The 25,632-nt window shown below is 35.1% G+C and overlaps 1 protein-coding gene across 1 annotated transcript in view; it reads left to right on the forward strand.

The window, feature by feature from the left end:
* Positions 1-25,492, forward strand: part of marchf4b (membrane associated ring-CH-type finger 4b) — a 30,048-nt gene extending 4,556 nt beyond the window's left edge. Inside the window, exons 2-4 of the mRNA XM_052564694.1 lie at positions 16,456-16,611; positions 17,638-17,830; positions 22,172-25,492. Of these exons, the coding sequence (XP_052420654.1) occupies positions 16,456-16,611; positions 17,638-17,830; positions 22,172-22,623 (801 nt within the window). The 3' untranslated portion in view covers positions 22,624-25,492. The remainder of the gene's footprint in view (positions 1-16,455; positions 16,612-17,637; positions 17,831-22,171) is intronic.
* The last annotated feature ends 140 nt before the right edge of the window (positions 25,493-25,632 follow it).

Genomic DNA, 25,632 nt, shown 5'->3' on the forward strand with positions numbered 1-25,632 from the left:
AGTTTTGGTTTCTTAATAAGAGGCTTGATAACCACCAGCTTGAATGGTTTTGGGACGTGAACTAAAGATAACGACGAGTTAATGATATTGAGAAGCGGTTCTTCAGCTACCGGTAACAACTCTTTCAGTAATTTAGCGGGTACATGATCTAATAAAGATGTTGTTGGTTAAGATACAGTGATAAGTTTATTTAGCTCTTCCGTCCTTCGGATGAGACGTTAAACTGAGGTCCTGACTCTCTGTGGTCATTAAAAATCCCAGAATGTCTTTCGAAAAGAGTAGAGGTGTGACCTCGGCATCCTGGCTAAATTCGCCCATTGGCCTCTGACCACCGTGGCCTCCTAACAATCCCCATATCTGCTGATTGGCTTCATCACTCCGTCTCCTCTCCACCAGTAAGCTGGTGTGTGGTGGGCGTTCTAGAGCACTATGGCTGCCGTCGCATCATCCAGGTGGATGCTGCACACTGGTGGTGGATGAGGAGATACCCCCTGACTATGTATACATATATATATATATACATATATATATATATATACATATATATATATATATATATATATATATATATATATATATATATATATATAAATGTAAGGAATTACATTTATAAATGTAAGACATATATAAATGTAAGGAATTATTATATAAATGTAAGGAATTATTGTAAAGCACTGCAGTTTATCTTTGGGTGCGATGGAAGAAACTGAAGTGTTAGACGCTGTAGAATCTACATTCGCTATTGCATTTCTAATGTTATCTATTTTATCAGTGAAGAAATTCATAAAATCATCACTATTTAATGTTGGTGCAATATTTGAATCAGGTGGCGTCTGGTAATTTGTTAATTTAGCCACTGTGCTAAATAAAAACCTTGGATTGTTTTGGTTATTTTCAATGAGTTTGTGTATATGCTCTGCCCTAGCAGTTTTTAGAGCCAGTCAATAGCTGGACATAGGTACTGTTTTTCCATGCAATTCTAAAAACTTCCGAGTTAGTTTTTCTCCATTTGCGTTTAAGACTATGAATTTCTTTCTTGAGAGAGTGAGTATTACTGTTATACCATGGCACAGTACGTTTTTCTCTAACCTTTTTCAATTTGATGGGGGCAACAGTTTATAATGTATTAGAGAAAATAGTGCCTATGTTGTCAGTCATTTCGTCTGATTAATGCGTATTTTTGGGTAAAAATAGAGATAGATCGTAGCGGGTCGTTTAGTAGCAGGTTCGGGAATCATTTGAATCAGTTGGGGGATCACGAATCATTTGAGTCAGTTCGGGAGTTCGTAGCAGGATCGCGAATCATTTGTGTCAGTCCGGGAGTTCAAAGCGGGTTCGCGAATCATTTGTGTCAGTTGGGGGATCGCGAATCATTTGAGTCAGTTCGGGAGTTCGTAGCCAGATCGCGAATCATTTGTGTCAGTTGGGGGATTGCGGATCATTGGAATCAGTTAGAATCATTCCGGCTTCGCGGTTCATTTGAATCAGTTCGAGAATTTGGAGCGGAATCGCGAATCATTTGAGTCAGTTCGAGAGTTCGTAGCAGGATCACGAATCATTTGAGTCAGTTGGGGAGGTCGTAGCAGGATCACGAATCATTTGAGTCAGTTGGGGAGTTCGTAGCGGGTTCGTGAATCATTTGAGTCAGTTGGGGGATCGTGAATCATTTGAGTCATTTCGGGAATTCGTAGTGGGTTTTCGTAATGAACTGACTCAATCATTTGAGTAGAGCTGTAGTCAAGTCCAGCTTTGTCGAGTCCAAGTCAAGTCCAAGTCCAGGACTAGTCAAGACTGAGTCCAAAGAGGTTCGAGTCCAAGTCCAAAAGTTTTGAGTCCAAGTCAAGACCGAGTCCAAATGAAAGAAAAAAGTGTCCTCTTCAAGACCACATACTTACTACTGATAATGTTTGTGATACGAGAGTCAGCATATCTCCTATTCTAAGAAAATAATTTTACATTATCAGTTGTAATGATCAAAAAGCATGAGCAAAGTAACAACTCTGTAGGACAGGGGTCCTACAGCTAACAGGGGCATTACAGAAGTTCCTGGGCCCTATGCATAGGCAGTCCTGATGTGCTCCCATGCCCCCCAACCATGAAACTATCTAGGGAAAATAAAATATATTTCAGATTCATACTTTTCAAGGGCCCTCTCTTCCTTTGGGGCCCTGGTAATGAGTACTGGTTTTACCCTCAGTCCGACCCTGGGAGCTAAACTATAATGGACACCGGCCCTCTAGAACAGAGTTTGGAGCTGTAAGGTCAAATTATTTTTATGTACTTTATTTTCATTTTATTTACTTAATAATGCTGCTTTTGCTGACATTATGTCTGTGGTCAAAAATGTATTTGACTGATACCTTGGCACAGTGCACAAACACACGCAAAGCTCGGGATATAACAAATGCGCGCAGTTAAGGCTAGAAGGGATATGTTTGGCTCTACTGGGCATGCGCACATAAATACAGCGAAATTTTTGTCATTCTGTACTAGTGCTTCCATAGACTACTCGGGGCTGTCGGAAACAATCAATTACTCCAGCATGCATTAACCATAATGCATACAAAGTGTTTGAAAGTAGGACGTGAATTTTAGAATTACAATATTGCGTTGAGCTGTTACTATATGACCTTATCTATGTTGCATGTAAAAATAAAATATGTAATGTAATAATTAGGGTTGTGCCTGAAGCCGACACCTTATTCGGAATGGCAAGGATAATGGCTTAAAAAACGAATAACGGACAAGGAATAATTCTGCCTGAATACTCGGCTGAAGCTGACACAGTCTGGTGTTTGCTAGATAACAGGTGAGCTAGGGGATCAGCGCCAGAAGTGAACGAATGTAAACTTTATGAGTGAAAAGAGAGCAAATCAAACACCGCATTGTTGTCGGAGCGTTGCAAGAGTAATTTTACCTATATTAACATTAAGACTCGCTTAAAGTGCATAATGAAAATGTGCGCATTGAATAAATTCAGTCATGTTCAAATGATCACTAAACGTTTGTCATGACATCTTTCTGCTTGCATGAGATATTATTTTATAAATTAATAATTATTTTAGTTTAACACTACATACTTGTTCAGTGATAACTACGAAAAAAATATAAAAAGTCATAACGGTCTTGTCAAGTAACTGTATGATGTTGTAGGGCTGGACGATTATGGCCTAAAATCAAAACCTCGATGTCATGATGAAATCTCCATATTCATCCGGAAGAAGGAGGTGGGAACCGGCAGACAATCAAACAAAGACTTTAATTCAAAATAAACACAAAACAGCGCACCAGCCCCTCACGGACGACTGGTGCGCATAAATAAAAAGCAAAACATAAAATAATGGCCCAGGCCTGGTCCTCTCTCGTCCTTCACTATCGTCGCTCCAGTTTTATATCCTTCCATCTCCTCTGTGGGACTCGAGACCGGTGGTGGGGCGCAGGTGTCGCGGATTTCCCAATCACTCTACCGGCCTCGCTCGTTCCCACATCTCTCTGCCCCGCCCCACTCGTCACACTCAATTAATTGAACATTTTGCCTCGATTACGATTATTGAACGATTATTTATTTATTTATTTTTTGCCCTCATAGTTCACAGAAAATATGATTGACTATCAGCAGTTATTTTATCTATGTTCGTAACATTTCTTACTAGGGTTGGGTATCGTTTGAATTTTATCGATTCCGATTCTTATCGATTCCTAGTTTAGATTACAATAAGATAAAAAATCCAATATCAAAAAAATTAAGTCAAACATTTAAATGTCAAACATTTTTTACAAAGCATTCTGTTGCAGCTGAATAACATGAAAAAAAATCAGCAGCCTACAAAACACTGCAAGAAGAATTTTGCCTGTGATTAAAAAAAAATACCATAGCAAAAACAACTAGATTTATATAAATTTCAAATATTAAAGTGTTAAAGTAGTAAGATAGGTCAGTAATAAGAAAGGAACAAACAAATCAATTAGCAATATCATAAATAAATACAACTAAACTAAATTTCAGGTACATTTCTGATAATAAAAAATGTAAAAACACTTCATATATTTCTTTTTATAAATAAAATAAAGATTAATCAAGTAAAGTTATTAAATATATTCAGTCATGATCAGTGAATGATTTTCTTTTGTTCTTTGATTAACATTAATGACAGGCAGCGCGTTTACTAGCCTGTTGTCTCTTTAAGCAAAAATACTGCACATGTGTGTTTTCTTTCTCATCTGTTTATGTTCACATAAGACAAAAACGGCTGCGTTTATGATGATATACTGATGTAACGTTAGTTTTCTGTATCGTACTTTCGACTCAGAACAACCAGGGAGTCAGGGAGTTCGTAGCAGGACCGCGAATCATTTGTGTCAGTTGGGGGATCGCGAAACATTTGAGTCAGTTCGGGAGTTCGTAGCAGGATGGCGAATCATTTATGTCAGTCCGGGAGTCCAAAGCGGGTTCGCGAATCATTTGTGTCAGTTGGGGGATCGCGAATCATTTGAGTCAGTTCGGGAGTTCGTAGCGGGATAGCGAATCATTTGAGTCAGTTAGGGAGTTCGTAGCAGGATAGCGAATCATTTGTGTCAGTTGGGGGATCGCGAATCATTTGAGTCAGTTCGGGAGTTCGTAGCGGGATCGCGAATCATTTGAGTCAGTTCGGGAGTTCGTAGCGGGATAGCGAATCATTTGAGTCAGTTAGGGAGTTCGTAGCAGGATAGCGAATCATTTGTGTCAGTTGGGGGATCGCGAATCATTTGAGTCAGTTCGGGAGTTCAAAGCGGGTTCGCGAATCATTTGAATCACTTCGGGAGTTTGTAGCGTGTTCGTTAATCATTTGGGTCAGTTCAGGAGTTCAGAACGGGCTCGCGAATAATTTGAGTCAGTTCGGGAGTTCGTAGTGGGATTGTAAAGTTACATGATTAAGTCATACACGTGTTTTCATTTTGAGTGTGTTCTTTCACTGCATTATTTATGAATGCATGTAAATGATCACAAAATTCAAGATATGGGGGTTAGAATATATATATCATTTTATATAATTTTATTTAGTTAATTCATATCACACGAAGAGTGCCATTTCAGTTTTTCTCCAAAAATCAGCATGATTAAAATGTGATATTAAGTTACTACAAACAATAATTTAATTACAAATACAAGATGTTGCAGAACAATATAATATATGAATGAATAATAGCCCAAAGAACCTTTGTGCCAAAAGGGTTATTTCTTGTCATTAAAGAACCTTTTTAGCATAAAAGGTTCTTTGGAGTTGAGTAAAGAACCCTATGGTTCTATATAGAACCCCAATGAACCCTTTTTTCTAAGAGTGTAAAGTTTACGCAAAAATTTTGATTGAGTTCCAATACAATTAGTCCTATATTGAGTAATTGCACTACTAATTACAATTTTAAATTAAGACTCGTGAATTTGTAATTAATGTAACAGCAGCTGCGCCGTTTGTAATTTATGTGCAAGACTTCCAGTGTCATTTTAATCATATTTTCATTTATAACCCTGTCTATGAACACACCAGATTGTAGGCCTAACTTTACCGTTTTCAACTCTTTGGTATTCTTTAAGGGATGAACCGGAAGTCTCACACATTCACAGAGAAATAGTTCACTTCTGTGTTGCAAAATTAAGTGGATATAATATAAAATAGATAAGCAACACTTTTGGGTTTCTGTTACAAGTTTCCATTTTTACAAAAAATTTGAACTTCGAAAAAACATGTTTTCTTTTTATAAGGTTTGTGTTGCTTTTCTCCTATTAAAGTTTTTAATTTATAACAGACCAAAACATGTACTTGAAAAAAAAGTGTCAGCTCAGTTACAGCAGGCACTAGAAAACAATACAAAACACCCCAACAGTTATTAGAACTGTAAACACACACACACACACACACACACACACACACACACACAGATACACACACATCTATATTAATTACCAACAACTACTAATTAAAGTCCATTTACACCTGCATTCTTTGCCTGGGCCCAGTTAATTAAATATTCATGAGATAGAGCCATTGGCCACTCCCACAAGCACAATGCACAGATGTGCAGACAGCGCTTCAAATGAAACTTGTCAGTTTTTATGGTGTAGTCTAGTTGTATCACATAAGGTAGAAAAAAAGGTAAGAGTGCAATTTACATAAATATATTTTTCAAGATTTAAAACGTTCAAGACAAGGATGCTCTCAGTAAGTAAAATGATCAAACTTTAACGCCAGCGAAAGGATTCTCATACTTTTGACCAATGAATTTCAATAGCATGTCTTAATGATTTATTATATGTTATAAAATTATAACATTATTATGTTAATTTTGCATTAAATAATTTATTTTTTCCAGTTTAATTGCTATGACTTGCCCGAGACTGCACCTCCAAAGAAAACTTTTTATCCATGCATAACTAGATGATTTAGATTTCTCCAGAAATGTTTATGACTTTTAAAGATTTTATTCATTTCCATGAGTCCTGTTTGAATTAACCTTATGATTTTAAGGTCACGGCCCTGCAAATGGCAGTGGAGTATTTACTTTTCTTAATGCGCCTTGTTTTAGTAGGAAAACTGTAGCTCAGAGCAGGCCTCATAAATAATTCATGACGATATGCAAATTGCTTCCACTTCAAAGACCTCTGCACCGTCTTCACCCAAAGGGAAGGTGATTCACCAGAACTTACAACAGAACGACATTTAATTCACTGATACATTTGAGCTCGTGCCAAGTCAGGGTAAATGAAATACCGGCGTGTGTTGAGTGTTATAGCATACAAACTGTGCTAAATAACTCCCATGTTACCTGAGATGATCCTCACCTGCACTGAAAGAAGGAAACCTGAGGCGAGTCGACAGAGAGGGATCCACTTTCCTCCTCAGAGGGTAAAGAGCAAACACCTTTAAACACTAGTTACAGAGGACACCGCTGATATTTGTCATGCTACTATAAGATACACTGTGAAAAAAAAAATATATATATGTTTTTTCAAAATTGTAAAATAAAGTATGTTTTACAAGAATGTATAATTTCTGATTTGTTTTACTTGGTATTTATTTGCGCTTAATTGTGAAATGTACTAGCAATTTGAGTGTAGAGTTTCAAAGTAAATGCACCACTTTTATTATTAATGGAGAGGATAGCTTTTATATCTCATAATTCGTTTGACATAAAACAATTTTCACTCACACATTGTTTTTAAATGTAAAAAAGAACTAAATAAAAAAAAATTTAAGAAATAGTACTTTCTTGGTAAACAAACTCCAATAATTTCTTTTATTTACAACTTTGAAAAATAATTTCATAATGACACTGAAAAAAATATTTAATGCAGAAAGTTTTCACTCAGAAATTGCTAATAATTGTCACAAATATTGACAAATACAAGTAACATTAAATACATTTTAAAGAATTGTATTTTCTTGCAAAACGTACTCCAGTAAATTTTATTTACAACTTCAAAAAAATAATTTTTTAAATTGTACCTCTTATATTATTTGCGTTGTGTTTTGTAATTGCTTAAAATTAATTAATTTTGTTGCTTTAAAAAGCAATTAAATAACTGAATTGCTTAAAGCTAAAAAATAAGCTTTCTAATGTCTTATTTCCACTGTAATGGGGCACGTTGTCACAGATGGAAAATTTATTTTAAGTATTTCACAAAAGGTTAAAGCGTGTTAAATGAACTGCATCTCTTCTTCCTTGACAATAACAGCAGAAATGCTCAGCATATGTGTTTATTGCATTTATGAATCAGAGAAAGCTCCTCCGAGGTGCTTAGTGTTTTTATTAACCGCTCCATAATGACACAATTTTTAATTCAGATTTAAACAAACCCATTGTGTTCACGCAATTATAAGATTGCTGCCCCAAAGCGAGCAGCGTGATGTCTTTGAGAAGCTCTGCTGTACGTGTAAAGAGAGCAGACGAACCCGAGGGGATGATTTCAGACGATTGTTTCAGTTAGACAGTGATCAAATCTTCTCTCTTGTGCTTTCTGTGCGCAGAGACAAGCAGAACTGATGTCTTACAGATACTACATGATGGAAAGACATGTCTAGATGAAGGGCAGAGCTTTGATTTTCTGTCTTTTGTTGCTGTCTGACTGATTAATGCCTGTTTTCTGCTGATTCAGCAGGCTGTAGTTCAATGGCGCTATAAAAACATCCTGTTTAAATGTGTAAGACTAGCACTCTGTTATGATCTTTTACTGGTGTTTTGTTTTAAATGTAATGATTGTTCTTGAAGTATCAGGTCATATTGCATTAACCAGACAATCTTTGTCTTCGCAAATGCATCTCGACTAGATCTGGAAAGCACAAGAGATGACTTTGGGTTCAATGCAAGTTCAGCTCTAAAGCATTTACAGTTTGCTTCAAAAGATTTAAACATCATACTGTGGTGTTCAATTTGAAGGAGTGTAGAATTAGTACCTTGTCTGTGTAAACCTTTACCTTGAACCTCAATGTCACGATCACAATGTGAATGAGTTTGTTTCTTCATCAGATTTGGAGAAATGTAGCATTGCATCAGTGTCTCACCAATGGATCCTCTGCAGTGAATGGGTGCCGTCAGAATGAGAGTCCAAACAGCTGATAAAAACATCAAAATAATACACACCGCTCCAGTCCATCAGTTAATGTCTTGTGAAGCCAAAAGCCAAGAGGCAAATCAACCATTAATATGTTTTTAACTTTTGAATCAGGAGAGAAATCTGCACAGATGTGGATGGATTTTGATGTGAGAGCCAACAGGAGTTGACTTTTCCACTGGAGGATGCGTTATTACAGATTATGGACTCTTATTTTAGCTAGAAGCAATGATTTACATTTAAATCGTCTTAGTGATGGATTTGTTTCTTACAGATACACAGGTTTTCACTTCTCCAGATGTTAACTGATGGACTGGAGTGCTGTGGATTAAGTGTCAATTATTGTGATGTTTTTATAAACTGTTTAGACTCTTTAAATACTTTTTATTCAGAAAACAATATGTAATATCCTAAACCATTTTGTTTTTAAGTAAAAGAATCTTGATTTAAGAATGTGCAGATATCTGTCCTTGAAAACAAGACAAAAACAATGAAGAAAAAGTACTGTGGACACTATGCATGAGGATAGAGACAGTTTACATTCAGTGAGGTCTATATTACCTTTGGAGAGCGATTCCCTTGCAGTCTTATTTTGTAGTTTTTTTGGCTGGCATATGATCCCTCAGAAGTGTGCAACCTGCTGATGCCTTTCGTAATATAGTTTCATCATCTTCCAGCACCTCACCAGAAGTTCATGCATTTATAAAGTAACCTCACTTTAGTTTGGAAAGAACAATGCAGACACAGTATGTCAAAATAAATACAGGTTTTCACTAAATAATTAATGTACAAAATTATAAATCGCAAGCTTTACATTTCTGCTCTTTTAAACCCTCTGGAAAACTGTCTTTGTGCATTACTGTAACGGTGAGTTTTTTTTATTTTTTTATATGAGAACTTGTGTTGAACCCAGAAAATAACTTTCATCTAGTGAAGTGATCAAGTGGTGAAGCTTCTCACAGATTCAGACGAGAGAGAGAATCCATCTGCTGTTGAGATCCCTGTAGTATTATGTGCCTCACACAAACACTTTTACCCCAGAGAACTTCAGCTTGAGCAGCTGTACTGCCATCTTATCAGACGAAGAGATTTATGAGGAAGCCAGGGAAGAGTTTAGCTGTGTTTGAGAAGCAGAGAAACGTGTTAGAGTGTTCTTCTGTCATTTACAACAACAAACAAGTGTTATGGTACATGTCAAATTGTAGAAACAGTTAGATACAGTCACAGTCCACAATTAAAGGAAAAGTTCATCTAAAAATGTAAGTCTGCTGTAAGTGTAGTAAACTAACCCCTGGTCATTTAAGATTAAGAGGAGTTAGTTTCTTCATCAGGTTTGGAGAAATGTAGCATTGCATCAGTGTCTCATCAATGGATGCTCTGCAGTGAATGGGTGCCGTCAGAATGAGAGTCTGATAAAAACATCACAATAATCCACAACACTCCAGTCCATCAGTTAGCATCTGGAGAAGACAAAAGAAACAAATCCATCATTAAAACATTAAACATTAAAACCAGTGTTTCCGTCTAAATCTTAAGTCCATTATCCATAACGCTTCCTCCAGTGAAGAGGTCGTCTGGTTTGAATCAGGAGAGAAATCTGCACAAGTAAAGCACCATTTACAAGCTGTTTACAGTCCAAAACAGCTCTTAACAAATATGTGGGTGGATTTTGATGTGAGAGACAACAAAGGAAAAAGGAAGCGTTATTATGGATTATAGACTCTTAGCTATGCTGGAAGCAATGGTTTAAAGTTAAAATGCCTTAATAATGGATTTGTATCTTAAAGACAAACATGCATCTTTTGTCTTCTCCAGATGATAACTGATGGACTGGAGTGCTGTGGATTATTGTCATGTTTTTTATCACTCTCATTCTGACGGCACCCATTCACTGCAGAGCATCCATTGATGCAATGCTACATTTCTCCAAATCTGATAATAAAATAAATATTTTATTTTAGTCCACTGTTCAGTCGGTTGATGTAATAGAGAGCTTCAGAAGCGACATGAAGACAAACGGCTAGCACCGCTCTTCTCGATGCCTTTATGGCTGCACCGGATAAGGATGCATTATTTTGCATGCTGTAATCCTGTGGAGGCCTGGCTCTGTGCGTTCACAATAACACAGGTCTACACTCCACTTCTCTGCCACATTACATTCACATCACACTGAATGGAGGCCCAAATACTCAATGTCCCTCCAGCGAGCCAATGATGGAAAATGCTATTTCAGAACGGCTTAAGGCTGCGCTTATGTGCCGCCTTTTGTTGTTCGGTACATTCGTGCATCATTAAGAGTCAAAGGCAGCCCCTTCCCTGGCATATATTTTGTTATTTACGACAGATTCAATTCATTTTGCCTCTTTAGAGCAGCGGGAATGTTGCTGAAAAGTGGAAGTGGTTTGTAAACCAGAAAGCAGGGCTTACAAAAGGCCTTAGATGGCATGTAATAAGTACAAATGTGTAGGACGCACATATTTAAACACAATATTATTAGTTCAGGTTCCTTTGTTGTTGTTACTTAGAGTTTTCTTATTATTTTTTGAAAATCAGGATCGAATCTAGACGGTATGGCAACTATATATTTACAATTTTGTTTTCGCATGTGGAAAATTAGTTGTTTATCAGTTTGTTTAGCTAGCAACATCAACGCAGGACATGAAATCTCGTCTAATCCTGATGTTTTAATTCACATGGAACCAAATAAGGAATCAGTCTGACACATTTAGTAAAATGACCTACTTGCCATTAATCTGGAAAGTAGGTCTGATATGGATATCTCCGTATGGATTACTGCACTCGGCACTTTCTGTGAACAGAGTACTAATGATCAGTGCAAGAATGAGCTTAACCTTCAAACGTTCATCATCAACATCAAGAGGTCAAACCGCAGTAAATACTGTTTATATATATGTAACTGTAAAAAACAAAACAAAAACTAAATTCAACATTTTACAAGAAAATACTAAAGTTACTAAGTAAATAAGTAGAAAAACTGAAAGAGCATTTTCTTATAAAATGTACTCCAATAATCTTACAGCTTAAAAAAAGGTTTGACAGTATATATTTATATATATATATATATATATATAGGTTGATTTCATGTTCGTTGAAAAATAGATAATTAAACGTATCTAATAGTTCTCTAAAAAATATAAAATGATCAAATAACTTATATTTTTTGCCTTTCTGTTTCAAAAAACATAATAGGACACCAGACTGTGGAAAATCTAGAGCAGTTCAAATGCAACTTTCCTGCATACATTAAATGTTTTTTTGTTGATTAAACAGTTGTTTTAATGATAATTCTTAACTTGCCTTAAAAAAGACATAGAAATGCAGTTGTCAAACAGGCTAAAGCGTGTCATAGCTCTGACAGGAGCGCTGTTTTTAATCACACCAGCTATTTCATTTAAAGGGTGTCAATCAGTGACTCGGTTTCTCTCTTTCCTTGAAGTCTAGCTGAGAGTTCGCCTCGAGTCTCTCTCCACCCGACACCGTCTCAGATGTTTATTTATTTCCGAGTCATACTTATTCATAATTCAGAGTGGCACATGACTGACACAGATTTACGGGGGAGTTACAATCTGACTAAGGTACTTTGGGTTTTGCAGACCCGCGCCGCACATTAACCGTGACACGCTTCAAGCTTAATGGCTGTTTCTCACAGGAATGCACTGGAGCCGCCAACCGTTCTGACATGACGTGCCATTTTTATTCTTATTTGATCAAGCTTTCAGCTGCTCCTGGATCTGTTTAACACACCTGACTGTGTTTAAATACATTTTGTAGATTTATATAAAGTCAAAAGCTGCATAACTCAAATGAAACATAAAAAATGGCCATTTTAATGCTCCTTTGCAGCTCTCTAGTAAGTACAAACCTTCTTTAATAAAAGAAATATTACTAATCTAAGTTGGATTGTATGTATGTATATACACACACACACACACACACACACACACACACACACACACACACACATTAAGTACCCGCATACAGTACACTCATGGAAAGCAATCTAGTATACTGTACAATATATACAATTGCATACATGAGTACTATATGAATGTAATATATAAGCAACTTTAGTTATATTTCTTTAACTTAAGTTGAGTTGACTATACATCATAAGGGGCAATTTTTGAATGCTCTGCGACAACTTTATGTTCAACCATTCTTTAATGAAATGAATATTACCAATTAAACTAATGATTATATTACTAATCATACACAAACCCACATACACATACATACATATACATATACATAAATGTTGGCTGCGTGATTGCTTATATTCTGACAAAATGTAAACTATTGAATAGCTCTATAAAGTTGGATATACATCACATTTTCTCTCATTATGCTTTTATCACCAAATCTTGGATTCAATCTTTTTGTCAACTTGTGTTCTTTCAGTTTGTAACCGATAGGCCAAGTTGTTAAAAGTTGGATCATTTTGGCCCTTTTCACTCTGAAACTGAGCTGAATTCATTTGATATATCATTATTAGAAATGTATAAGCAATTTGTAGTTGGCTTGAGATAGTCTTAGTTCAATGTGATAAGAATAACTAGAATTTTCTGAAAAAAGGAAATGTCTGGAGTACAACACGAGGGACAGAATAGCCATCACTGTCCAAAAGAGAGTGACGCCACTTCATTAACAACTTCTGTTCACATTACATGCATTTACTGAACGTTTTCTTATCACTACCGTGAACAGGAGTGAAATGAACGGCATTGAACTCTTTATCCGTGGCGTGGCTCTCGGTGGAGTAAGGGAAACAGATTGTCACAGTTGTAATGGCCGTCTGGTTCGTGGCCTGAGAACACGGAGGTGGATTAGGCTGCAGGTTTGGACGTGCTCCCCGTCTCCTCCTGTGCCGCTCTCCTCCCATTGGCTGTTCCTGCTCTCCTCATACTGTCCGGCCAACTCGCTCCCACTAAGTCCATCTGCAGACAGGCCTGTGTCTGTCCCAACACTCCCGCTCTATTTCCTCTCGACGCTGTGACGGAGGTAGCGCTCCTCTTGGCTGAAGGTGCTTATGTAATACTCACGTTAAGTTAAGCTCGAGGCGGCTTTTACTGAGAGCTCCACTCAAGAAGCACGAATGAGATTTCTTGACTCTTTTGATTGTTTGTCCCAGACATTGATGGAGAATCTCAGGTCTTCTCAGGTGTTTCTCCTCGTCATTGCTCAAGAGATCTTGACAATATCTCAAACTGTGTTCAGATTTGGCAAGACACCAAAGTCTGCCATCAAAAGTCAGCGATCGCAAATATTTCTCATACTGTTAAGATCAAATAGTCTGAGCTGCTATCCATGCATCAATATACATGCTATTTTTCCCAACTTTATGAGTAATGATGTTAATGAAACAGAAGTCAGGCCTGTTGAAAATCCAGCTACTTGCTCATTTGTCTATTCATATTTTTACTCATTTTATGAGAAGTTTCTGAGATAAAGTTAATACTTTTTTTTTTTTTTACTGAGTCTGAGAACCCCATTAAGTCTCTAAAAGAGCAACCAATGAGCAATAAAAATGTTCCTCTAGGAGACACAGAGGAAATAATAATCACAAATGAGATTTTCATTAGATTTAAAGCTGTGCTGTGTGTTAAAAAGTAGCTCTTTTACAGCTCAGGAGACACAATGGAGTTCTCAGACATGTTTTATTCAAGTAGCAACTTTGTTTCAGATGTTTCTCTGAAAATTCCGTGAAATACAAATATTTGTCTGCTCGTGTCGATTTGCGTGTCTCCTTATTGAGTTTTAAAGTCGAGGACTCCATTATGTCTCCTGAGCTTTAACACCCAGAGCATTAATGCATCAGTTTAACCTCAGCTGACCTGATCTGTGTGTTCGGGTTTTGACACCAGAAACAGTTTTGAAACGTTTAACTCGCACTTGGTTTATACACTGGAGAGATATTAGAGGGCACGTTGTGTGTGTGAGTGTGGATGTCTGTCAGCGTGACGCTAGCGTTAGTGCTCGAGTGTTTGCTCGAAGGTGAGCGCTCACACTGCGCTGCACCTGGTCCTGTGTCTGCTCCTCCTCAGCTACGCCTCACAGACACGTCTACATCCGTCCGCATTACAGTTACACTCTCATCTACACACACAGCACAGGCCATGAGTAACACACACTAGAGGATCTGGTGCAAAACACACAGAGCTGCCTACTGACTATAAAACAGATTTAACCAGTTTTGCAGGGATGATGTTGCTTAACTAATTCTAGAATACTCTTGTAAGCATACATACATGCAGACTGCAGAACGGTCCATTTCTAATGAGATTGAATGGTAGTAAATTATTATTATTAAATTCATGCATTTAGCAGACGCTTTTATCCAAAGCGACTTACAGTGCATTCAAGCTATCAACTTTTACATATCATGTGTTCCCGGGGAATCGAACCCACAACCTTGCGCTTGCTTGCTTGCTAAAGGCAGTGCTCTACCAGTTGAGCTACAGGAACAATAATATTATAATATTATTATTATTATTAATCAAAATGAATATAATAGACAAAAAATTGTTCAGTGGTAAAAACACTTCCATGGTTCAACTATTAATTCCCATTATCCTAAAATGAAGCAGATCAATAAAATTTATTAATAAAATGTTTAATGATAATACACAAATATACAAGTATTTGAATAGCAATAACATTAACATTTAAATCAGGGGAAGGACGAAGGAAAATAATAAAAAAACTGAATAATTAATAATAATTCAAATGAATTAAAAAATGAAAAGCACATAGAAATATTTCTAAAAATTATATTATATACTTCTAATAATTTTGTGCTTCAACATTTGGTGCCAAGATTTAGTTTTTATTTTATTTTACTTTTTATTATTATTATCATCTTCAGTTATCATTCAGTTTATATTTTTGTGTAAACTGCAATCTTTCAGGATGCTTTGAATAGAAGGGAAAAAACTAAAAGCTCCTGAAGATCCAGTTTAATGTATATACTGCACTTAAACAAGCCACTCTGAATCAATGTTTGACTTTACTTCTCTTTTCGTTTTAAAATTCATACACTGTCCATGAGGAAGATAAATTATTTGTTCTGAAATCGTCAATTCACACAGTTTCATTTTTCATAATGCCCGAACTGTCAACTGCAGCTTCTAAGAACCAAGATAAAACATTCAATAAGTCTCTGGTATTGGAACAGTCTAGAGAATAAAAGCTTTTTAAAAATACATTTACAGCAAACAAAAGAAAAAAATACCACGATTAACCCTAAGTCTACAGTTGTCATATTTGATGCATGAATTTCGAAGGCCTCTAAATGATCAAAACTGTGCTGAGAAATCTACTCCATGCCTTCATGCTTTACTTCTTAGCAAGTAAAAGGTCTTTTAGCATCATCGAAAATAATCTTCAGCTTATACTTAACATGCTTTTTGTGAAATCTTTACTGATTTTCAAAACTAATTTTGACATTTTTAGTAATGTATAGTAATATTTAAAGATGAATGATTACTAGACTGAAGCAACATAAGTTTACTTGATACATTTGTTGGAAAAATCATGTTCAAATATGAGTATCAAATACAATCTTGCTTTTAAAGAACGTTTATTTGTTCATCATTGTATTGCATTGCATTGTTTTGATCATCAATCATTTAAATATCATCTTACTAAGACATGTTATTGGAGATATAGAGTGACAACAAATATTTACATGCATTTTAAGTAGTCTGTTATACTGTTGTAAAGCTCTTATTTTTTTCACTACAAACATAAGGATTTCATCACTTTCTGGTCATATAAGTTTCAGCATCTGCACCAAATTCCTACTCCTCAAATATGTGTGTGTGTGTGTGTGTGTGTGTGTGTGTGTTCAGGGTGAGCTGCTGAGCCCGTGTCGCTGCAATGGCTCTGTCCGCAGCACTCATCAGCCGTGTCTCATCAAGTGGATCAGTGAAAGAGGCTCGTGGACCTGTGAACTCTGTTACTACAAGTACCAGGTGATCGCCATCAGCACCAAGAACCCGCTGCAGGTACAACCCCTCGAAACCATGCCAGCATGATACTTTAGGAATTTAATTATGGATTGGGATTCTTCATTATTCTATTAAGAATTAGTTTACTTTTACACAAACTATCATTCAGAACTCTTAATATGTTTGAAAAAAATCTCTTATGGTCACCAGGCCTACATTTATTTGATCAAAATACTAAAAACAGTTATAATGTGGAATATTATTACAGTTCAGATTTTTTTTTTTTTTTTTTATATTTGAATGCATTTTAAGTTATTTCTGTGATGCACAGCTGTATTTCCAGCATCATTCCTCCAGTCTTCAGTGTCACATGATCTTCAGAAATCATGAAAATATGATGATTTACTGCTCAACAAACATTTCTGATTATTATCAATATATTTTTGTGGGAATGGTAATATATTTCATTTCAGGATTCCTTGAGGAGTAGAAACTTTAAAAGAACAGCATTCATTTGAAACAGAACACTTTTGTTACATAATAAAAGTATTTGCTGTCACAACAGTGTTGTTGCAAAAAAACAAACAAAAAAAAGAATTAATTATTGAAAAAGATGGTAATTCATTTACTGACCCCAAACTTTTGAATGGTAGTGCAATAGGCAAAATCAATACTGTATGTAGTGGTCGTATTATATTTTTTAACTGAAGTGCCATTTATAAAGAATATTACAAACAATAAAACTCCAAATGTGTATCTGTATCTAACTACACCATCACTGGGGTTTAGGGAGTCAGGAATCATGTTGTTGACCAATACAAACCTAACTAACTGTGCAGCTGATTCTTTTAGAGAATCAAAAAAGAAGAAAAGAAATTGTTCATAGCCATCTTCTGTTTTCAAATCATAGAACATTGGAATAATTTAAATGTAGCATTTAAAAAAAGAATTTTTGAATCATTTAAATGTAGCTTTTAAAAATGGAAGTGTATGTCTTGACCTTTAATCTTAAATAGTAGAAGAGCGAAATGCAGTATTACTGAAATCCCCTGCTCTCTCCGTCTCTTTTGTGCTTTAATGAAGTGGCAAGCGATCTCGCTCACCGTCATTGAGAAGGTTCAGATCGCGGCGGCGATCTTGGGTTCGCTCTTTCTCATCGCCAGCATCTCGTGGCTGGTGTGGTCGTCTCTCAGCCCTTCGGCCAAGTGGCAACGCCAAGACCTGCTCTTCCAGATCTGTTATGGGATGTACGGCTTCATGGACGTCATCTGCATCGGTATGTAATGTTTGTTTGGGGTCAAAGGTCAAGTTAGGTTCATCATACGTTCAGTCAGAATGAGTCTTTTATGCAGTTTTGTTTAGCACTTGTTTTACTGGAAAATAAATCTAATTTAATGAAAGTCACAAAATGTTTTCTAAGTACAATTAATACATGCAAGTCTCTTCAGAGAAGTCCACAGAAAGTATGAAATCCTTGACATACCGTTTCTGTAATGAATTGCATTTAATCGCAAAAACCCAACATACCTCTCATGATCTTGTTATTCACAATACACACCAGTGAGCATGAGTCCAACACAGCAGAGTTCAAATCTAAAAATAAATAAATAAAAAAAAACACTTAAAGCAACAGATTTAAAATCATATTTTGCATGAATATTAATACCAACTAGTTAATGTTTACTTCCATTGCAATGATTGACTCACGTCAGGGATATTATTATTCTCTAAAACTAAAACTGTTAAATTTTATTTTGGTACTTAAAACCAGAGGAAACTAAATTAAAATAGCAAAAAGTACTAAAATAACAAACTAAACTGAGATTAATAAATAAAAATGAACAAAGCATATATAGACATATTAAAAAAGAACTAATAAAAATGATAAAAACACATGAAAATTGCTAATTGTAAAAGTAAATAATACAATTTTATTCAACATATTAGCAAAAACTGTAATATATCAATGATACTAAAATAACTGACTCTCAATAAATGACTATAAAACATTACCGAAAATTAGAAATAGCTCTCCTCACAGATTTTCTGAAATACTGACTCACTCATGTAGTCACACAAACACATACGAGTGTAAACAGGAAGAGAGGGACGAATCTAAAGAATCTGTTGATAAATGATTCAGTTTGTTTGTCTTTGTGCAAACGGCAAATAAAACATGTGACACAGCAAGACTGTTTGTGTCGCATTCAGCCTCAGTCATTAAAGCAGAATACGGGATCTAAAGCAGTAGTTCACTTAGAAAAACTAATGTACTATACACTTTAAAAAAAAAGAAGATTTTTCTGAAAGATTACTGGAATGTTTTACAAGAAAATACTCCAGTCCATCAATTAACATCTTGTGAAGCCAAAAGCGTTTTTTTGTAAGAAACAAAACCGATATTCAGATTTTTTTTTACATTTTATTTATTACTTTAAACCATCTAGCCAAAATGTGAGTCCATAATAACACTTCCTCCAGTGAAAAAGTGGTCTGGTCTGAATCAGGAGAGAAATCTGCACAGATCAAGCACTGTTTACATGTAAGAACAGTCCACATCATCTCTTTACAAATACGTGGCTGGATTTTCAATGTGAGAGACAACAGGAGATGTACTTTTACACTAAAAGAAGCATTATTATGGATTATGGACTCATATTTTAGCCAGAAGTGATGGTTTAAATTTAAAACGTCTTGACTTGTTTCTTACAAACACACAGCTTTTGTCTTCTCAAGATTACTGTGGATTATTGTGATGTTTTTATCAGCTGTTTGGACTCTCATTATGACGGCACCCATTCACTGCAGAGCATCCATTGATGAGCAGGCAACATAAACTTTCAGCAAATTATCATTTTCCGGTGACTAACTCCTTTACATATCCAAATACAATGCAAAATATTATAGTTAGAGTTGGAGTTGAGAAACCAAAGTTGAGCCTGAATCACAATGACATACTTCCCAGAAAGGCAAAGAAAAGAGAGAACAAAGGCAGAAACTGGAGGAGAAAGTTAGTAAAGAGGCCAGGAGGAGTCATCAACCTTCTGCACTGAACACGTGAGGACACAAACATCTCTGAGCGCAGTCAGCTAACGCTGGACAAACACACAGAGAGAAAGAGCTTCAGGTAATGAGGAACCAGGCCAGACACAGCCATCTACTTCCATTAATATTACCTCCAGATTAAACTTAGATGGAAACAGGCATAAATCATAGAAAAACTCCAGGAGTTTTGATTAGTGTTTCTTCAAACAGAACCACAGATGAGATACCCAGAGCTCAACACACATACGCATGGATCCAGAGATTTATGAGTCGTTAGTATGAAATAATACATGCGCTGTGTTCATTCTGCCATCCTACACTTATTAACACTGCATTATAAGCACAGTATGCACACAGTACTCACACACATACTACATCAGCTGTTATTTTAACACCTCTTTCTTGAAATAAGTGTGTGTGTGTGTGGTCATGTAACAAAGTTGTAGCAAACTGCTACATGAAATGTATTTGTGCATATTGCATACCGTTATATAAATATATGGAAATATGCTAATATTTAATTCTAAACACAACCTTCAAGAATCATTCAGCTTTCTGAATCACTGAGCAAAAACTGAAATAATTCAACAGGCTGTTGGACAATTACTGTAGACTTAGTAGATACAGATCTTTGGCCTTATTCATCACTAACAGAACTAGTATATAGGACAGTATTTGTTTTTTACAGCACTCTGAGTTTGCAAAGTGCTATGGTGGGGTTTTCCAGTTAATTAACACTGAGAACAGACAATGATGTAATGATGTGCGTTTTCAGCCATCTAAAGTCTCACTTTCTTATAGTAGTCACTTCACTTCATTTCATTTTTTATTTTTATCTTCCTGAGGTTCAATTATAATGTTAGTAAAGGTGAGTAATCTTAGAATTGCAACATAAACTCAGAATTGCAAAATAAACCAGAATTGCGACATAAAAACATGGAATTGCAAAATAACTCAGAATTTTCAGATATAAACTAGAATTGCGAGATATAATTTCAGAATTACTACAAAAACTCAGGATTGCAAAACAATTTAGAATAGTGAGAAATAAACTCAGAATTGCGATATAAAAACTCAGAATTGCGAGATATAAACTAGAATTGCGAGATATAATTTCAGAATTACTACAAAAACTCAGAATTGCAAAACAATTTAGAATACCGAGAAATAAACTCAGTATTGTGACATAAAAACTCAAAATTGCAAAATAACTCTAATTTTGAGATATAAAATAGAATTGTGAGATACAAACTCAGAATTGCGAGATATAAACTCAGAATTACGAAAAAAACTCAGAATTGCAAAAGAATCCAGAAATGTGAGATATGAAAACTCAGAATTGCAAGATATAATTTCAGAATTGTAACAAAAACTCAGAATTGCAAAAACATTTAGAATAGCGAGAAATAAACTCAGAATTGCAACATAAAAACTCAGAATTGCGAAATAACTCAGAATTGTGAAATAGTTAAGAATATCGAGATATAAACTAGAATTGCGAGATGTAAACTCAAAATTGCGAAATATAAACTCAGAATTGTGAAATAACTCAGAATTTCGAGATATAAACTAGAATTGCGAGATTTAAACTCAGAATTGCGAGATTTAAACTCAGAATTGCGAGATTTAAACTCAGAATTGCACAATATTCAATTCAAGTTTATTTGTAGCTTATAACGCTTTTGAAGTTTTGACAATACAAATCATTGCTAAGCAGCTTTACGGAAAATTTTAAGTTTCTACATTATATTTAGGAGTACGTTATTAGTGGTGACTACGACAGAAATGTACAGTAAAAATCATGCAGTTAGTTAAAAGTAGCATTTGATCCAACAGACGGTGTACCCCATTAACTGCAATGATTATATGTTGCGATTAAACTTAAAGCAAAATATGGTAGCTTTGTATGTTGTTCCAGATAAATGTTTCAAATAAAAACCTTGGAGATATAAGCTATAATATAAGCTATAATCTGCTAAATACATAAATTAAATTAATTAAATTAAAAATTGTAAGATAAACTCAGAACTGCAAGATATAAAATAGAATTGCGAGGTTTAAAAGTAGAATTGCATTGCATAGAAATGTTCTGACTGACCGAGCCATGTTCGAAGCTGTTGTAAATTACTCTAAAAACATTTGTGTGTTGCTTGGCAAACACTTTATTTCAAACACAACTGTTTCCAAGGAACTACATTGTGTGGTGGAAGAATACTGTTTTTATTTACATCATTATACTTTATTTGCTTTTGCGAATTAATGTACGTATGGAATAATCGTTTTATGAAAGGAATAACCCCCGTGAAGCCGTGGTTTACAGTGGATTTATAACAGCTAAGGGGGTTTTAGGCACTATGCTTCACACCTTAACAACGCCCCTTAGCTGTGATAAATTCACTATAAACCACAGCTTCTTGGGCTTATTGCTTTAATGCAAGATATACTGTAAGATAAGATTTAAAAAGTCACAAACAGCATTTTTTTGTTTTGTGGCAGAAACAAGCTTCCATATAACTTAAGAATTATTGCAGAAACGTACAATAACCCAGATTAATCTTTTTTTTCTCCGCAGCTCTGATTGTCCATGAGGGCCCGTCTGTTTTCCGTATATTCCACCGCTGGCAGGCCGTCAATCAGCAGTGGAAAGTTTTAAACTACGACAAGAAGCGAGACAGCGAGGAGCAGAAGAATAATGAGGAACTGACTCATTCGCTGCTCCACCAGAGGGATCCGTCAGGAGCGGACGTCTCTCCTTCACCGTCTTCACTCATGGTTGCTGCTGGGACGCCGGCTCTTGACATGACCGACGGCACGACAAACACAAACACCACAGCGGCCGCGCAGGACTCCTACCAGACTGATGCGCTCGCAGACGGACCAGCTTTACTGGACCAGCACTGTCCTTATAATCTCCTGCATTTACTGAGTCATCTACGGCCGCACGAGCCACGAAGCCCAGCCAACAACATCAGCACAAACACCACTAAACCTAGAGAAGTGGTTATGAGAGTCACCACCGTCTGACTGGAGCCTTCTGATGGGACTCTTTTCAGGACAGCGTTGGAACTGTCGGATTATTGATGACTTTCACTGATACTAATAACAAACAATATGGGGTTTTAATTGCATATTCTGAGATCTAAAGAGCAGGTTGGACGGCTCATGAATTTAAAGGGACAGTTCACCCAGAAACGGACATTCCGTCATTCTTTGATGTTCCGAACATGTATGATGTCATTTGACTTCCTGTGGAACACAAAAGGAGAATTTATGAAGAATCTTAAAGAGATCAAGGTCAAGCTCCAAAAAGCATTGTGAAAATGAATTGAATTTGTGTTCTACAGTAAAAATAACATTTTTAGGATCATTGAGGACACATTTTGGTTTCACTGTTATGCCATTATACTTTATTTTCTATTTTCTATTTAAATTTTAGTTAAGAGTTTTGTTGTAACATGATCTGTTTTTGTGTGTTTTTAGTAGTTTGTTTAATTTAATAAAAAAATAATTGTAGTTATTTTAGTACTTCAATATACAAAAACAAAACAAAACAAAAAAAAAACAGAAAAATTCACAAAGAAATTATTCTGTATTTTTGTAATTTTGTTGTCATTTTTATTATTTTAAATAATATATATATAAATGTTTTAATATTTCAGCACTTAAAGTTGAACTAAATAAAACTTTAAAATGTTGCCTTTGCAACTAACTGAAATAAAATATATTTTAAACATTTTATTCCAGTTTATTATTAATTTTATAAGTTACAGTATAAGTTTATAAGTAACTAAAATGTTTTTGTTCGTAAGTTTTAAACACACATAATAACCTGAGGGGAGGGCTATTAAAGTTAACTAAAAATAAAATTAAAAAATTTTCGTAACATGAAATATAATAAATGCTAACTGGGATAATATATATATATTTCAGAGTTGCTAAGTGAACATTTCTCACCTTAAATTAGCTTGAAGTACTAAAATAACTAAAACTGAACCTTAAATAATAATGAATGAAACCTCTATAGACAACTACTAGTAATGACAAAACACAACAAAATTACTCAAACTTAAACTGCAATTAAACGGAAAAAGGAAATAATACAAAAGAAAAACATTTGTAAAAATTCTTTAAGAAACTATAATAGTATTTCAATTATACGAAAATAACACTTTGTTTTTGGGTGAACTATTGCTTTAAATAAACCCTTTTTTTTTTACATAATATTTACTTAAATATTTAATATAAAAAAATATATATCTGAAAAGAGAACATATGCACAAAAACCATTGAAAAGACTGATGGTATTTAATGTAAATTTAAATGAAACTATGAATATGTTTACAGTAACGTTACTGACGCTGCCACAGAAATGTCAAACGGAGCACATGACCCTTTCACTGTCAATAAATAATGAGTGACAGCTGTCAGTCATCACGCAGACGGATGGACAGCAGCTCGATGCAGATGAAAAGCACAAACTCTCACGCTTTTACTCTGTTCCTCTCATGTTTGCTGGTGATGCATGTTTTCATATTCACAACCTTTGTGAGGATATCAATAATCTCAAATCATTTCACACGGACGTCCTGCAATCATTGCCCCCTTGAGCACTTAAAGTCAACATGAAATCACAATTAACTCTATTCATTTTCATAATACAAATACTTCTACTGTGCACAAATAATTAGTGCAATTTATTCAAAATTAAACATGTTTGTCTTTTTAATGTTTCATCTACATATTCACCTGCTCAACTTTCCTTGACGTTATTTGAGATGTTATGTTGTTATAACTATATATTTTCTAGTAATACGTTTTTCTTGTTAAAACATTATCATGAGATGTTATGTTATTTAAACAAAATATTTTTTTTAGTTATATTGAATTGCAGCTGTTAAAATTTTTCTTGTAATAACAAGCCATAAAGATATTTTTCTTGTTAAAGTAACAGATTTTATTGAAATATGTCGATATAAAACATATTTTCTAGTCATAACAAGACTGATATATTTTACAGTTAAATTTTCTTGTAATAATGAGATGTGTCTTTAAATTAGCATTTTTCTGAGATGTTATGTCATTAAAAACTCAACGAATTTCTCGTAATGATGAGATGTTGTTCAAACTATATATTTTCTAGAAATAAGGTGATGCTGATGTTAAACATTGTTTTTGTGTTGTAATGATTTAATTTATTCTGAGAAAATTTACATTTTTAATGACCGTCAGGTTATTACAAGAAAATATGTGATTTTAACAAAATAAATTATGCTTAATAAAATAAAATATATATTTTCAGTGACATAACATCTCGTTATCGCAAAATAAAATGTACGTGACAGCAATGCACCACAGTAACAAACAGAGATTCATGTTGACTTTAACACATGGAGGACTGTCCCTTCAGTTAATATAGGGAAAATAAAAAATACAATTCTGTTAAAAACATTATATTTCAACCCACAGATAAACAGCTGATCTGAATCTGAAGGCCGGGCATTGTGGGTTTGATTATTAAAGGACGAGTTCACTCAAAATGTGTCATCAATTACTCACCCTCCTGTTATTTTCTTACTTTTTCTGGAAAAAAGGTAAACTGAACGTGGAAGCTGATTTTGAAGATTCACAAAAAGATGATTTATAGCACAAAAGGAAAAAAAAGACATTAAAGTATTAGGAAAGTTTAAAGAAAATGTTCACAAATTAGTAAATGTTGACAGAGTTGTTATTTTGGGGTGAATTCTTATTTTATGTCTAACTTCTGCAGTTTACTTGTATTGCCATTATATATTTCTATCAAATATCGACTTGAAGGTGGTGAGCTTAGATCCATATTTTTGTCATGTTGCCATTTCATATCTACGGAAATAAAATGAATATATGAAATGACAAACATCAGCATGAAGCTTTTACTAAAATATTACTCCGAAGTGTCTGAAGTCAGATATGATGGAGGACAGAGGAAGGTTTGACCCTCGTCGTCTCACTCAGATAACACTGAGCGCTGAATAATTCAGTCCATGAAGAGCTGCT

This window comes from Carassius gibelio, chromosome B9 (genome assembly GCF_023724105.1).
Source record: "Carassius gibelio isolate Cgi1373 ecotype wild population from Czech Republic chromosome B9, carGib1.2-hapl.c, whole genome shotgun sequence".
Lineage (NCBI taxonomy): Eukaryota > Metazoa > Chordata > Actinopteri > Cypriniformes > Cyprinidae > Carassius > Carassius gibelio.